General features: G+C 29.6%; 1 protein-coding gene across 4 annotated transcripts in view; it reads left to right on the top strand.

Annotated features, from left to right (window-relative positions):
• LOC105194717 (ATP-binding cassette sub-family G member 1) overlaps positions 1-15,540 on the top strand; it is a 37,194-nt gene that overhangs the window by 376 nt on the left and 21,278 nt on the right. The window contains exons 2-3 of one of the 4 annotated variants that reach the window (XM_039452389.1): positions 13,469-13,482; positions 13,864-14,092. In XM_039452389.1, the coding sequence (XP_039308323.1) occupies positions 13,873-14,092 (220 nt within the window). In that variant the 5' untranslated portion in view covers positions 13,469-13,482; positions 13,864-13,872. Of the gene's footprint in view, positions 1-13,468; positions 13,483-13,527; positions 14,093-15,540 lie in introns of those variants that run through there. The other 3 variants (XM_039452390.1, XM_039452392.1, XM_039452391.1) reach the window with 3 other exon arrangements.

Below are 15,540 nucleotides of genomic sequence, written 5' to 3'. Positions count from 1 at the left end.
TGTTTAATTTCTACAATATTCTTTATTATGTATTAACTCTAAATTTTTAAGCTGGCAGCAATTATCATGCTCAGTAGTAAAGAATGTAATTTATCAGATTTACAGTTTATGAAATTACTTGCAAAGTCGAAATATGGAATATGGAATACATAAGAGCACTCTCTGCGTGATTTTTCGAAATACGAATTTGAATACTGTTATCCAAAGGCGCAGGAATGAGATTATTCAATTTTCATATCTTCTTATAAAATTGTTGCAAGACAGGCTGCAGTTTACAAATTCTAAAATAAAGCATATTATTTACATAACTAAATACATTAATTATTTGAAGAATTTTTTAGAATATTAGCCATTATCAAGAAGTATATACGTTTTATTTTATTTAAAAAATACGTTAATTCTGTTTTTATTTATGTTTCATGATATGCTTTTTGTTTTCCTCGTTCATATTCACATTATCATAAATAAAAAGAAAAACTTTAAGAACAAAACCAATATTAGTTTAACTTTATACAGACCGTTTTCTAATTATTTTTCATTAACATAGATTTTTAACTCTAATTTGCCATATTCTGATCCGGTAAAATGCTGAAATGTAATCTTGTTTTATAGTTTACTTTTTTCTCTATATAATTGTTATAAATTTAATTATTTCCAATCATCCTCTTAACCTGCTATTATTTTATAATGAGCATGATATTTAGACTATGTATTTTTTAATTTTTACAATAAAAGCCAAATAGCACAGTTACATTCTCAGAATATTCTATGAATATTCTTTGAAAACTTTGGAATATTCTCAGGTAAAACAAATCCTATTTCTTAGTTAGATACAAAGGGATTTGTCTTGTTTAACAAAACAATATTTTTTAATTAAACCGATTATATAAAAAAAATATGAAAAATAAATTTAAAAATAAAAAAATTTATCGATGTTAAGTATGTGGCACTATTCTCCTTAAACCCTATTCTACAACGTAGTAACATATATAAGCTCATAGGACTGTAAGCCGCGACTGGAAGTCTCATTTTTATCAATTATAGTTTTCAGACTTAAAGCGCGTATTATAGCTTAACGACTCTATGTTACGTTATTGTAGAGTAGGCTTCAAAGTTATACAATCACAAATGACATTTCTTATTCAGGTACACAACTTCATCGTGTATAATAAAAACTTTTTTAACCTTGTATAACAAAAACGCTTTTTAATTAAATTAAATGCTTCTTTTAGTTTAAGTTTAATTTTTTCTAGTTTTCATATATAAATATAAAATAAAATTTAAGTAGACACTAAAAATAATACAATATTTGGAATAACTTTTTCTTTTTACTGCAGTTTACTTACATGTTTTTGTAGATATTGGTATCTTTTTATTGTTTTTTACTATTTACTTCCTGTAAATAACTTTATTTTACATTTATGTATTTTTTTGTATTTTCTTGTTTATTAAAGATAATTGTGTGACTGTTTATCTGTCTTGTTAATATTTAGAATTTTTGTAAATTTATTAAATGAGATTAATATACAAACGAAATCCCAATATGATCGGGAAGTACGTCAACATATTTAAATAATGAGAGCGGAAAGTAATTCTTACTGTTCAATGGTTTTCTAGGTAAAGTTATAAATATTTACAAAATTCTCCAAACTGCGCGCTGTATATTTGCCGGACATGAAAAACAACTTTTAAGAAGAACCTGGAAGAACTCAGAATGTATAGGTATAATATCATTAAATTTAATTGCTAATTAATTTAATAATTTAGATGTTTACACGCATCTCTACTCCCCTTATTTCGAAAACTGTAAAAGAATTTATTGCGAAAAATAGGGCTGAAGTAATATTTTTTACAATCAATTTCTGTATAATTTTTGAGATAAAAAAAGTTTGTAGAGATGCGTGTAAGCATCAAAATTATTAAATTGATTAGCAATTTATTTTAGTGATATTACATTCTAGGTTTTTCTTAAAAGCTATTTTAAGTCTGGTAAATATACGGCGCGCAATTTAGAGAATCTTATAAATGTTAATAAATTCACCTAAAAAATTATTGAGCATTAAGAACTACTCTCGATCAGTATAGTCATTCTCGTCATTTAAATGTAAAATATTCATATCCTCATTATGTATAAGTATTAAAAACATCAACTACAATTTGCTTTTAAAAATTACAGATTACCTCTTTTTTTTGGTGGTTCTGGTAGTTTTAAATTCGATGTTATTTTATCTTCGGACGAACTTAGATGGTGAATTATCCTCATCGCCAGAATTTCTTTTCCTCTTACGGTTTCTTTTTGCAAATTCATAATCAGATGTCAAATCAGATGTTTCTTCTGCTAATGCAGCTTTTTCTTTTGCTTTGCGTAAAGTGTCTAAATAATAAACATATGTATAATCATATGAAAATTTATTACAAATAAAGAAAACATTTTATTTAACAAATGCAAAAATATTTACCATGAGTATGTCCATTGCCAAGTTTCCTGATTTTATGGAGTGTCCAAGTATTTAGCATAGGTTTTTCGCAATTATTAATGCAATTTATCAATTTTGAATCAATAAGTGGTGGCCAATAACAAGTTTCACCATGTATCCACGATGTTGGAACAGCCTCTACCGACTTTTCTTCGATAAAATGTACTACTGTTTAACTCATTATACAGTGTGCACAATCACCAATGTACGTATTGTCACCGACGAGAGACTGTTAAAGACCGCTAACCCCCGGGAGTTTGTGACTGTTAAATTTTTAATGATTAACTGACAATACACTAATTTTATAATTTATTGTTATCTTGAAGTTTCATAGATATGCTTATGTATTTGTAACCCAAAAATTCTCGACTTTTATTAAAAATTGCAGTTTTGATGTTAACATCCAAGTTTGATTATCGACAGAGATAATAACTGATCAAAAAGAATTACAATTTTAAAGCAATATACGATGATATTATTAAATATAAGTATGCATATTTGCTTATGAAGTATTCGTATAATAAAAAAATCAAGATTTTAATAACGTATTACTCAAATATTTGTATTAACAATCATATAGTCGATAACGTCATTGCTCTTCAATTACCGCCGGGCCCCTGGGGCCCCAGTAACGGCCTCGAAAATTTGTCACCCACGGTTGACGGTCTTTAATAGTCTTTTGTCGGTGGTATTGTACAATTAAACAGAATGCTTCGATAAATTTGTAATGAATTCTAATGAACAATTTGATAAAATAATTACTTATGGATTATGAAATATTTTTGGAACAATTATCATAATTAATAATTAATAATATGATAAAAGATACATTAGTTAAGAAAAAAAATTTGTTAATATTTTATGATTATTAATTTACGGCGGATAAAATTGTATAATAAATTTATAATTTATATTAGTAGTTATACAAGTAAGAGAAAAAGATTATAATGTATGAAGAAGTGGAAGTACAACAAACGCATGTTCTTTAGTGGGAAAAATAACAAATTTTCTTAAAATATTACTAACAAGCCATGTTGACAACTCACTCAATAGGTCTACTAAATATATATTTAAAAGAGACAACTTACATGGCTCTATGAAATAATTACTAACATTTAAAAATTTCTTACCAATTACGTATAAAACATTATCTTGTTTTACAAAATTATGAATGATATTGATACTGCGATCACGTAAATAACAACAGTTATTGTCAGCTTCTGTAGTTAAAGAAATACTGCCTATTGTACATTTTTCATATTGGACATAAAAATTGTTTGTTAGTAACGGACCTGCATAATGTTCATTTATCAATGATATTTTTTCTAATTTGATAGGTTTATTAAATGGCAAGTTTCTAGCTTCGTGCAAACGATATTCTGGGCCAAAGGAGCATCAGGTTTTCTCACTAATCTTTTCAAATGCTGTGGATAATTTTCAAATGAAAAAGCGCTGTATGAATCTAAATTGCCAAAAATTCTGCAATTATCAACAACATAGATTAGACCATAGACATTATGCGAAATGTACTTTACTCCGTAAATAGTTATAAACTTTTTAACAAAATAAATTAATAATAATGGAACATAATCTAAATAATTAAGATAAAGTTCAATAACACTTAAAAATCTAATGGCAACATGCAAGTACAAGAAATGTAAATATTTTTTGTCCGATATTGAATTTTTTAAGACGATAGGCCAACAATATCACAAAAAGAATCTAAATTTTGTTGCTTTCCAACGTTTAGCTTCTTCAATTGGGCGAGTTTTTTTCACACATTCAGATGGGACATATGGTTTTATAAAAGTAAAATATTCTGAAATATTATCTATAAAACTTTTGATACTTTATTCAAAGCTTTTCCAAAAAGCCATAAGTTAACGATAAGCTTCTTCATAACACCCAAGTAAATTAGATGCATAGATTCAAGTGGAAAATTTTTAATTATGTCAAGACAAGGAATATTTTCTAATTTTGATGTTCTTGTATGATGTTGAGTTTGTAGCTTATTACGAAAATTTTGATCAGTTCTGTTTTTTAAATTAATATTGGGAAACCTCTACCTTTAATATATCTTTTTTTTTTGCATGCATTTTGTACATGAAAAGAAACCAGTATGACCTTTAGTATACATATGTAATAAAACATTTGGCTGGAGCGTCACAAATAAAACCTTTAATAACAAATAGTAAAGTGTGTTCCTGAAAAATAAATCCATTTTGTGTTAACAGTATTGCTTCTTCCATAAAATCTTGTAAAAAGTCATTTGCATTAGAAGGTTTTTCATAGCCATGATATATTCTAATAACAGAAACACTTGAATAACCAAAAATAGAGCATAATATTGGATAAATTTGACTACTTGAACTTTTACTTAAGGGCAGACCATATTATATTAATTAATAAATCTATATTTTATTAAGTGGCTTATTTATAAAATGAATAAGTTTGTTTACTGCTTGTTTTATTTCTAAATATGAATACACTCTCGACTCTATAGGTTTATACAGATTAGTTTGAGGAGTAGAAAGCAGTGTTCTAGGAGCAATAGGTTAAGTTGAATGACCTCCTGATGAATTTAAAATTTCTAATAAACCTTTTAGTGCACTGTGACTTATGTCGTTTGTAACTGCCCATAAATGTAATTGTTCTATAAATCTATTTTCGATGTCGTTATCAGTACTATTTGAGGAATTTAAGTTTTCCGTTAAATTATTATAAGACATATTTGTTGAGTTGTCATAATCGCTGTCATAATTATTAGTATTATTACAGTATTATTTGAAGAATTTAAGTTTTCCATTGAATTATTAGAAGACATGTTTGATGAGTTGTCATAGTCATTTCTGTTGTCATAATTATTAAAAACGATTAAACTTCTATTATCAAAAATATTTTCTTCGGAAATATATTTTTGAAAATTAATATCATCAATGTTTTGACTGTTATTATTATAAGGACTGTCAACATTATTATTCGGTTGCGAAAGTTCTAGCGCAATAGCAGTATTGTGGCTTACTTTTCTATAAAAGGTTGCTTTTGAATACTTGCGCTTTATTATGCTTCTATACGTTTTGTAGATAAATTTTAAGATATGTAGTGATAAAATAAAATTATTTATGCTATAATATAATTACTTAATGATAAAAAACTGTAGTTTTAAGTAAGCTAATTTAAATTACAATTTTTAAATTAAGCTGGTTATATAATATATATCACGGCCAGCTCACGGGAAATCTTTTGTAGTTTAGTGTTCTCTTAAATTGATTTTTTAACCTGTTGAAGAGAGAAAACACGGAATAGCGGATAACTTACTATCGTCACAATTGCTTAAAATAAACCTGCATGTGGTCACGTATCGCCAAGAAATTCCCAAAAACAAGCGATTGAAGCGCACTCTGCAGAAAGTCTTCTCTAGTAATATTCTTGAATTTTCCTAGAACATTCAAAATGTTTAACAAATTTTCAAATGTTTTAGGAACATTCTATAAATAATCTGTACGAATATTCTTAGAAAAGAATATTAGTCTCAACATAGAATATCCGTAGAATATTCTGTGTTATCTGGGAAGCTTTAAAATATTAATTAAAATGAAAGTGACAAGACGAAAAATTGAGCTGTCTTACGAATAGAAGTACGGTAAACTACGGACTCGAACATAAGTGTGGCGAGTTTACAAAATGAATCAATAGATTTTAGGATATAAAATATTATTTTGGTTTTTAACCAATTTTGGACTAATAAGAATTGATATAGCTACATGTAAAGTTAAAAAATTAATATAGATGTTTTGCTCTATAATTTCTTTTAACACTACGGGTCCCGTATACAATAAAAAGTGGCGAAATTCTGTAGCTCCAATACATAACATCATTAAAACTTCTTGGTTTTCTTACAAATTCTGTAGGAGTTCGTTCTCTTATTTTTATTAATAATTCTGAAATTTGTTGAACTTCAGCTGAATTTAGACGTACGGATAAGAGGCTTTTTATTCATAAAAGCAATAATTTCCTAACGACTCCCAAGCAGATGCATATAATCTAAAGATACATTTGACACTAAAACTTAAATTACACAGGCTACAAAATTGGGGGGGGGGGGGCGGTCTTGTGTTTTGAACTTTGACGTTTCTATAGGATTTTGATACGCTGAAAACGACTACGTTGTCCGTTTTGTTCCAACACCCTCCATTTTTTAAATAATCGCAAAAACAGCTTTTTCAAACTTGACTTCTTTATGAATTTTTTCTGGTTAAAGAAAAAATGATAGCGAGGTCAGCTTTACAGCATTTTACGTAGAAACGTTTCTACAATATAGGAAATATTTTTTCGCATCTTATAAAAATGTTTTATGCAAACCGTAAACAAAAAACTTTAAAAAAATTGTGAAAAATCGTAAAAAAAATGATAAATTTCGAAATATAAAATCAAATAATTGAAAAACAAAAAATCTTACAAAATATTTAACTTTTTAAGCAAATTAGCTCTACGTTTCTAGTTTAATTCTTTTTTTGAAAAATTAATTTCCGACTATTTGTTAAAAAGTTTTTGAATTTAAACCATAAATGCATCCCGCGAACGTTACTTACGGCGCGTAACATTCTCTCGCATCTGCCATTGAATAAAGTTCAAAAAGTTATATGAGATCATGTTGTGTATAGTTATTTTAGTCATTGATTTTAAAAATAAACAAATCAAAATGGCGGATTCAATATGGAAGACAAGAATTTAAAAATGTGTAAATAACATGAATATCGATATCTGATGGTTTTGTAAGTCTCTGATTACTTGCTGTATAATTACAATTGTTTAATTGAAAATAGCGGATCTAATATGACGACACATAAGTTTTAAAAATTTATCGCAATAATTTCAAATTCTATTATTTATACTGTATGACAAGAAAAGAAACAAAGAAAAGTATATTATGCTTTTAATGACTTCAATGTAGTTTTTTTGCTGTTTCAAAATCTTTACTTACTTTTTGTGACAATAGAAAATGTACATACAGAAAGGTAATTTTGCGTTACCCATCCTGTGGAGGTACCACGTGGAGGTATTACCTTATTACAGGACATGACCTCTTACGTCAAGAACATACTTACACTATGTTCAATCCTTTTTCTTCACCATTTACAACATTACTATTTACATTATTATAATATTTACATTATTCTACATAACAATTAATCTTAATACTAAATTTACATTTAATAGCATACTTAAATGTGGAATATAATTTTCCAATTTATTAAATTCAAGCTTTTTTTTCAAAGTCCCGAGTCATTGACATCCTTTTGTACTTTGCTTTCTAGGATTGATCTTTTATTAAATAATAAATGCAAATTTAGCATTAAGAGTAATCGTTATGTAGTATAATGTAAATATTATAATAATGTAAATAGTCGAAGACGACTTGGACACGTTCAAAAAGAAACTGCATCATTTTTATATACTCGTATGTCATAAATACAACATTTGGAACAATTGGCACTACCCGGTGTGATCTTTAGTGGACAATATAAAAGATTTTGCCGGAGCATCATAAACAATTGCATAAAGTGAAACTTGTATGGGCAATTTATCATTTATACTAATTAATTCATGAACAAATTCTTTTAAAAAATTATTTTGCACTGTTCGGTTTGTCATTTCCGTAGTAACAACTTACCACATAAACTTTCTTCAAATGTACTTCTGATACTAAAATAGGCCAAAATGAAACTTTAGAAGATCTAAACAAAAGTAAACCATTTAAGTTCTAAATTAAATTTATATTATTTGATGGGAGTGCCAACTGTTCATATTAGATAATTATTTTTTTAACAATATTACGTAAACCGCAATGCCAATATAATCCTTCTGCTAAATTTATTATATTACAATACTTTTACGCGGTGTTCTTAAAAATGTTCTGGAATCATTAGGCAAAAACAGATAAGAACAAAATATGCTTTCTTAATATCCGGAAAAAATCATTGATTACATTCAGACAAATTTTATAATTTATTGCCTAACGTTTTAATTCCGATATGAATCCTCTTTCATTTTTACTCAATAAGTTAGATCTTGGTATCGCATTATTAACTATTTCTAAGTTATTGGAGCATTCATTAATTGTATTATCTGTAGTACCTGTAGCATTAATATTAATATCTTCGTCCTCATTTCACAGTCATAATAATTATCTTCATCGTCAAATAATGGGTCATTATCTAAGCTTACATTTTCAACGTCGATGTTAAAGTTAATAATATCTATGTCAGGTTTGTGATAATTATTATCAGATGATATAGATGGAGAATTATCGCCTGAAATATGTTTATGTTACGTCCGCTAGTTTAGAAACTGGGCGGCATAATTTTTGTGTGTGGTTTATTTGAATGGCTGCTGTCATTAGCTGTTGCAAAGCGGGGTGGCGTGCTCTTTTTCGCAGCGACAAATGTTATTGGTTGTTAGAAATAAGGAGAGATCGAATGAATGTATGTTTGGATATATTAAGATGGCTTGGGTGGTGTGTTTTGAGCGTGCGTGGGATTATGGGTGTGAAAGAAAGAGTTTGAATTTGATCTGTATATTACATGTGTGTTTATTTTAATATAAGGAAATACATATGCGTGCATGTTTGTGTGAGCTGTGTGTGCGCTTATTTGAATAAATGTGTTCGTGCTAATACGATTGGTTTACAAAAATATAACTTCCCGCTGGTGATTTTTTAATTTTATAATTTACAATAGTGTTACTAATTATGCGCGGTTTTATATTCGCGGACGGCGCTAAAAAAGGCCGCCTTTGTTCATATTCTTTTACGGGATTCATTTTTATCAAGTTGAATGATTTTTTTATAAGTTTTGCCACAAGGATAAAGCTTGACTTTTCGATTTTAATTTGAGAAGGTTAGAGACTTTTAAATTTTTGATTTTTAAGAGAGTTGAATTTATAATTTAGAATTACTTTTATTCTGGAGTTCCTTTGAAACAGATTTATTAATTGTATAAAAGAAGAAAGGAAACCTTAAATTTTGACTAAAGTCATTTTTTTATAAGATGGTTTTTATAAAAGGATTTTTATAAGAGAAATATAGAAGATTGAGAAGGCTTGGATAGTGTGCGCTAAGCTGTGTTACCAGCCTGCGCTTCTTTCCGAGAGGGTTTTTTTTGAATCGGGATAGAAGAGGCCTTAGATAGTATGCGCTAACCTGGTTTTCCAACCTGCGTTTCTTTCTTACCCTCAGAGAGGAGTTTTAAGGTTTCAAAATGAGAAGTAGTATGAATTTTTGGAGAAATTGACTCTAGTTAATTTAAATCAGTTCCTTAGTCTATGTGAGATTTTATTTTTGAAAAGAGAGACATCAATGAGAAATTATAAATTTGATGTAATAATTTTAGAGAAAGAGAAAATTAATTTAAAATATTAAATATCTAAAGAGAAAATAGAATTTGATTTTAAATGGGTTTGGTGCAACTCCATGATAGAAAAGAAAATTTAAATTTCCCGCCCGAGATCTTGCTAATAATTTGCCCAGAAAGCTGATTCTTATTAAGATTCCGGAGAAATCTCCAAGGGATCCTCGACTACCTGAACTACAGAGGCGTTAAAAGGGCGCAATACCTCGCGCGGCATCTTCGGGTGCCACTTAATGGCATCATCCTCGTCGGCCTGACGATGATCTATCGACCGCCGTGCCCAACGACAAACTTCCCAGGGGATTAGTAACAGGCTGTTAACCGTTCTTTTCACCGACAATTTTCCGAAAGCAAAACGACGTCCAGCTAAACGATTGCAACGAAGACAATTTAACAGTCAATACGGCCGCGACCGCAACGTATATCAATTTCACACTAACACACACACAGATTTAATTAAATATTGGTGCTAACTCTATATTTATAATTCATTTTTATTATTGGGATTAAAGGAAGATTGAGGAAATTAATCGTGTTTATTACGCGACTTTTCCCTACCACCATCCCACACCCTCATACTATAACTATTATATTTTACAACATTGTATTTAGATTATATTTAGATATCCAGCAACGCCAAGTTTTTGTAGTTTAAAAATTTTTATTTTGGTAATAATGACGTCTCTTACATGAAAAATGTTGACTTAGACTTTGCATTGCAATATCTCCGCTCGTAGGGCACGGAGAGAAAAAATAAAAACACTTTTATTATGCAATTTTCCCCAAGCTATCGATTAAGATTATTCAGAACTTGAACGTTTCAGCCGTTATTGAGATATGATAATCTGCTTGGAACTCGCTGACTTGCGTAAAAGAGGCTAGTCGCTGTGCGGCACTTGGCGGGGGCGCGACCGCACCTCTTAATCCCTTTAAACAACAGTTCTAATTATTCACTGATTTAAATATTAATTTTAAGAATTATTATGCAATACGTTAAACTTGCACTACTTGCAAAACGTAAACCTTACAAATTATTAAATATTACATCAATAATTAATACAGATTATAAATATAAATTAAGTAGAAGAGATTAAATTAATATTAAATGTTTAATACTATTTCGTAAAATGTCTTTGTTAATCAGTGTTTCCACTAGAGTGGTCTAAAATTTCCCTTCTTCTTCCTAAATTTCTCTTTTTTTCTCACATTCTACCTTGAATTTTTCCCGTATTTTCCTTTACATAAAAAAATGTTGGTATTTAAGATTTTATTATTTAAGAGTAGCTAACATCAAAATTTTTTATTTTAATAAAAAATTTTTAAAATCATATTTAAATCGTTTATTTTATTTTTTTATAATTGTTTATAATTTCTTTATATTTTAATGTCATTCTAAGACGTCAGGTTGAACTTAAGTTAATGCTTTTAATCCAGAAAAAGGAAATAGGTTATGTCTACTTTCAATCAAATTGATTAAAAATGTATTTTTTGTAATGAGAAAAATAAATAAAGAAAATAAACAAACATTTTTAAAAAATAAAAATTTATCAATTTTTTAATGCTTGTTTACAAAACAACACAGAATCATAGATATCTAATAAGATTGCCAATTTCTTAAGTTTAATCAAGTTTCTCAGATGTAGAGTGAGAAAATATAGGAATTATAACAACCTCAGCCAATCAAACGATGCTATCGACTCCTAACTGGCTGTTCCTAATTTCTATATTAGTTACACTTAAAAAGGAATTTATTAATGAGGATAACTATACGTTCTTTATTATTTTCTCTATATTGTTGAATTTTCCTTCATTTTTTCCTTTGCCCTCTTCTTCCCTCAAAAGTTCAAAAATTATAAATAGAAAATTTTTTCTCAAAGTGGAAACACTGTTGTTAATTACCATTTGGATACTGTATTACAGATGTAGCAAATTATTAATTCAATAAAAGATTCGAGACTCATGAAAATGTCAAAATAACAAAATAAAATGCGGCAGATACGAATCAAGCGTGGTCGCTAGTGTGCAGTAAATAATAACTATTAATTATTAATTAATGTAGCAAATTATTCTGTAATAAAAGCATTCAAGTATTCATGCACAGTTATAAAAAAGTTTATGGAAAAATAAATTTTAGTGTGGCATAGTTTTAATATAAAATATCTCGTAAACTGTTTTTTTGGTAAAATTGTATTTTTTAATACTTTTACACAGAAAATGAGATAAACCAATTGGTGCAAAGAACATACGAAGTCGTTTTACAAAAAAAATCCAATTTACAAAATTTAACTACACATTTCTTTTATGAAATCATGCAGTATTCAGAGATTAAAAACTAATTGAAAAATATGCAATCGCTGGAACTCTTCTTAAAATATGAGCATTGAAATAACATTCTGCTGGAAACTACTGAAAGCTGACGCTAGAACTGCAATAAATTATAATCAGCATGGTATTATTTATCTGAGTATCTCACCGTGTTTAATATGAAAAGTGTAAAGAAAAGGTAAAAATTAATTTTTTTTTTAAATTACACATAATGGTGAAATTCGAATAGTATTAATTAGAACTGTTGTTCAAAGGGATAATGTTTACCGTGGTCTTGTACTTTAAAAAGGGAGGTGTGATGTTACATTCGCAAAGTTACATTATTTAATTTTTGATTCTTTGCTATAAAAAATGCTATGAATGTTACGAAGAACAAAATACTTAATAATTGTGATCGCGTATAGTGTTAACGCGAGCCTCAGCGCGATGCGGAGACATAAGAGAGCGGCGGTGCCAAACTATCCTTCCCCTCGCCGCGCGCCACTTATTGTAGTTTACAGTCGGGCCGCGGTGGGCGATTCTATGGCTAAGGCGAGTAACCGCTCCTCTCCACGCGCTCTTATTCGTTTAACTTTAATATTTTATAATCCGAAAATTATTGCAAATATCGCAAAATAGTATTAGACTTTTTGATTTATCTCGATCTCTTCTATCTCGTCGTGACAATCTGCATACAATGGTCTGGAACACCTTGTATATATATAAATTTATTTTTACTTTATAACAAGATAGAATAAATACAATTAATAATATTATATTCCTTTATTATAAAGCCGCGACATGTAATTAGTAATCCATTTGCAAATGTATTGGAATACGATTCCTAATACCACATGTAAGCACATCAAATTTAATTATTGTAAAATATTTCTAAGCGTTTTGTAGATTTTTGAAATGTTCATATTTCTTTTTTCAACCATGAAATCCTATTCTCGTACTATACTAAACGAAATTACAAATTATTTGATAACTTGTAGTATATTTCGCGCAAATCTGTTTTCTGTGATGACTTCGAATTAATTTTAAGCTTTGAAGAGACCGCATATTTTCTTTTTCTTTACTGTCGTCTAATCAAGTTATTATTACAACTAGCGACGTTGTCTATAACTTTTTCTAGCTATGCTCTTTCTTACGCTTGTACTTCTTGCTTAGTCATTAATGAATATTATTAGTTGCATACAAACGATGTTTTAACAAATAATTAGTACAAAGTTAAAATATCTAATTGACAGGTATTCCTTTAATTTCTCGTTTCAGATTGAATTAATAAGGTACGTGAGAGTCAACATGGGAGGGTCCCAGTTGCGCACAGACTCAATTGGACACCACCAATTATAACGGCCGATGCCTAGAGTATTTCCATTGGTTGGCTTGGATTAGATTACGTGATTGGTGGTGTCCGATCGGGTCTGTGCGAATTGGGAACCCTCCCAAACGACGTGAAACACAAGAGTCAACACGGCAGATATTTCATCCGTGATCAGCGAGTACGGGAAAATTAAAAGAAAGTTCAGTAAACAGATAATGCGTGTGCTCAAACAGTACGGGACCGAATGACACTCGAGACTCGGTGACGTTGTTTCTTCTTTATTTTTATTGTACATACGTACGCAAGCGAGGGCTTGCGCTTCAAATCATCGTTTTATCTCCAGCCCGCCGTGATGATCACCCGGACGGATTGTTCATCGTCACGATCGTCTGTGAGCTGCTGTCAGTTCGATCATAGCAGCCAGGATGATATGCGAGACACGGCTATCATAGACAACAATAATGTCTTACAACGGGAGAAGAACTCCTTCCCAAAGAGACCTGAGTTGGACCTGTCGTTCCGCGACATACGCTACCGCGCCAGGGAATGGAACATACGCAATTTCTCAATCAGTAAGTACAATGTCAACAAGAAAATAAAATAGAATAATAATAAAAAGTATTAATAATAAAAGGACAAAGGTCAACATGTGAAAGAATAGCAAATTAAAGAGCCTTGACCAGTCATTTATTGTTAGTATTGATATTTCTTCTGTGCTTTTATATTTTTACATTTTCAAGTTTATCAAACCGATAAATTTTTTAATCTTGAAACACAGTCCCAAATTGGGTCTGGGTGCACAATATTAAATCGACAATCAATTTTATTTAATAATAATGCTTATAAGCATTTTATTATTATTCAATCTAATATCGCAGTAAGAATTCTTCCTTCCCTCCAAATTCTGTAAAAAATTTATTGTGAAAAATAATATCTCATTGTCAGTCGGGGATTGAATCTGGGATCTAATAATAATAATACATATATCTGAGTCATATACATGTACAGGGTGGAGAAAAAGTACCAGAACGCCAAAATATCTCGAAAACTAAGCATTTGAGAAAAAACGTTCAAAGTGGTAGAACTTTAAAATATCTATTTATCTTACTTTATCTTACTTATCAGTTTGACCTTGAATGACGTTGCCAAGATCAGATCAAAATCACATTAACTTTTTTAAATGAAACACCATATTTATGATTCCAGAATCTAATAGCTGGTGACAAGAGTTTTCCAAAACACTATAAATAAGTTTATTTTTGTTAAGTACTTTCCGAGTTATGAGGCTTGAAAGTTACAGTACACTGTAGCTTTCAAGCCTTATAATTCTGAAGGTACTTAATGAAAACTAACTTTTGATTGAAATTTATAGGTTTACAATGGTATCACAGAATCTACCACATAACATCAAAACCATCCACTTTACTACCCTTGGAGAGAGGGGGGGGGGGGGGAAAAAAATCTTAAATGCTATCCTAACCTCAACAGTCGTCAAATTTAATGATTAATATCTTGATTCGCGAGGCAGTACGACATTTTTTTCTGCCAGATTTGTTTATTTCATGCAAAAACGCATCGAATAAAACTAATTTTGGAAGCGTCTTTTCATGCGCAAATAAACAGTGCAAGTGAGCGGTGCGCAACTGAACGGTGTGCATGGGCAACTGAACGGTGTCTGGAACCGGTAATGGAACCGTATTCAAAATATCGTGTTTATTTACACCGTGTCTATTTGCACGGTGTCTAATTACACAGTGTACCGGTCCTCTTAAAGAGAAAGTATTTGTATCGCGTAGCTATACGATAAACGAAGAAAGTTTTAAACGGAGAAAGTCTCGCGACACTTTTTGAAAATACAACGTACAAAAGTTTATTCGTGGAACCATGATTATAATAACGATTATCTCGACAATTTTGGAAAGAACGCAATAGAATACCAATATGATATTATGAAAGGTTGAAAGCAAAACAATCCAGATAACACAAAGTCTCAAATTCGACCATAAAACATCTTACAGAT

This window comes from Solenopsis invicta, chromosome 8 (assembly GCF_016802725.1).
Source record: "Solenopsis invicta isolate M01_SB chromosome 8, UNIL_Sinv_3.0, whole genome shotgun sequence".
Lineage (NCBI taxonomy): Eukaryota > Metazoa > Arthropoda > Insecta > Hymenoptera > Formicidae > Solenopsis > Solenopsis invicta.
Note: the sequence above shows the minus strand (reverse complement) of the source record. Positions and strands in the feature narration are given on the sequence as shown.